The following is a 1,591-nucleotide window of genomic DNA, read 5'->3' on the forward strand; positions in this document are numbered from 1 at the left end:
CCTCCCTCTCTCTCTCTCTCTCTCTCCCTCTCGCAGGAAACTAAGATCGATTGTGTTCGCGTGGCCACTAAAGGTGGGTCTGTGTGAGAGTAATGTAGTGCACTGGTTGAAACATGTTCCCTAAAGCTGATTCCAGGTCGTCTGCAGAAACCAGTCACTGCACACTGATCACTCACATATCTATATGCTCTATGAAACACAATGCATTATGAAACATAGTCAGCGCTTCAGACAGTAGAAAGTAAATAAGCTGTACTTCAGGCACATCAAGATGTTAAAATCGTAGCAGATATAGAGCGCAACAGTCTGGAAGTCAAACGAAAAGAAAAGAAAAAACGCAAAGACAGAGCTACTGTGAGCCCGGTGGTTTACAGTAAAAACATTACCCATGATTCAACAAAGAAATCTCCACCAATCAGAGGATCGAAACAAGAAATTACATAAAAGTTCTTATATATTTATTTATATACTACTTATATATTATATATTGTTACTAGAGGTCGACCGATAGTGGATTTTGCCGATACCGATAGCTAGGTTGGACCACACTGGCCGATACCGATTAATTATCCGATAGTTTTAAAATTGATACTGAGCAAAAGCTAAAATAGTGCTTTATTAACAAAAACAGTACTGAACCATACTAGTAGTAGTAGTAGTAGTAATAATAATAATAAAAATGTTGAAATTAACACACTCTAACAAGGAACAATACTTTCATTACACAGCTTTCATTAATCTTAATGTTACAAATGGACTCTTATTTTAAAGTGTTACCATTAAGTTTGCATGTAACAAACAACAGAAAAAATACATGCACAAAAGAGAGTAAACATAATCAAAAAGTGTATGTGTGTGTATATATATATTAGAGGTCGACCGATAGTGGATTTTGCCGATACCGATAGCTAGGTTGGACCACACTGGCCGATACCGATTAATTATCCGATAGTTTTAAAATTGATACTGAGCAAAAGCTAAAATAGTGCTTTATTAACAAAAACAGTACTGAACCATACTAGTAGTAGTAGTAAAAAAAAAATAATAATAATAGTAATAGTAAATGTTGAAATTAACGCACTCTAACAAGGAACAATACTTACACAGCTTTCATTAATCTTAATGCTACAAATGGACTCTTATTTTAAAGTGTTGCCACTTAATTTCAACTGTCATGCTTAAAGATGCACATCTTTAAATATATACACAAAGGCTATAGCATTAAAATTATATACATATGGATATTGTATGTATACTCTCACACTTTAACTGCTTCTATTCTTGAACACTTGATGATTATCTAATCAAAATAAAAGCGCAGCGCTGAGTCTAGGAGAACTCACCGGTATCACACACACTCCGGACGCGTCGCGTTCAACTCGAGCAGCGGTCTAAAACAGTTTATTTAATCACCAAACGGACACAAGTTTACTTCAAGAATGAACAATTTGGCATAGATGAGTTTGAAGTTCGGTGTTTAAAAAACGGAGCAAAAGGAAAGAGAAAGCGAGAATATTATAGCTCTATAAATGAAGCATTAACAACAATTCGGGACAAATATAATGTAATTTAATGGAAAACTATGTGAATG

The 1,591-nt window shown here is 34.8% G+C and overlaps 1 protein-coding gene across 1 annotated transcript in view; it reads left to right on the forward strand.

Moving 5' to 3' along the window:
* Nucleotides 1–1,591, forward strand: part of LOC107744738 (protein tyrosine phosphatase receptor type M) — a 182,087-nt gene that overhangs the window by 80,729 nt on the left and 99,767 nt on the right. The window contains 1 exon segment of the mRNA XM_016558555.1: nucleotides 37–73. Within this exon segment, the coding sequence (XP_016414041.1) occupies nucleotides 37–73 (37 nt within the window).

Source organism: Sinocyclocheilus rhinocerous, unplaced genomic scaffold (assembly GCF_001515625.1).
Source record: "Sinocyclocheilus rhinocerous isolate Xijiao unplaced genomic scaffold, SAMN03320098_v1.1 scaffold1189, whole genome shotgun sequence".
Classification (NCBI taxonomy): Eukaryota; Metazoa; Chordata; class Actinopteri; order Cypriniformes; family Cyprinidae; genus Sinocyclocheilus; species Sinocyclocheilus rhinocerous.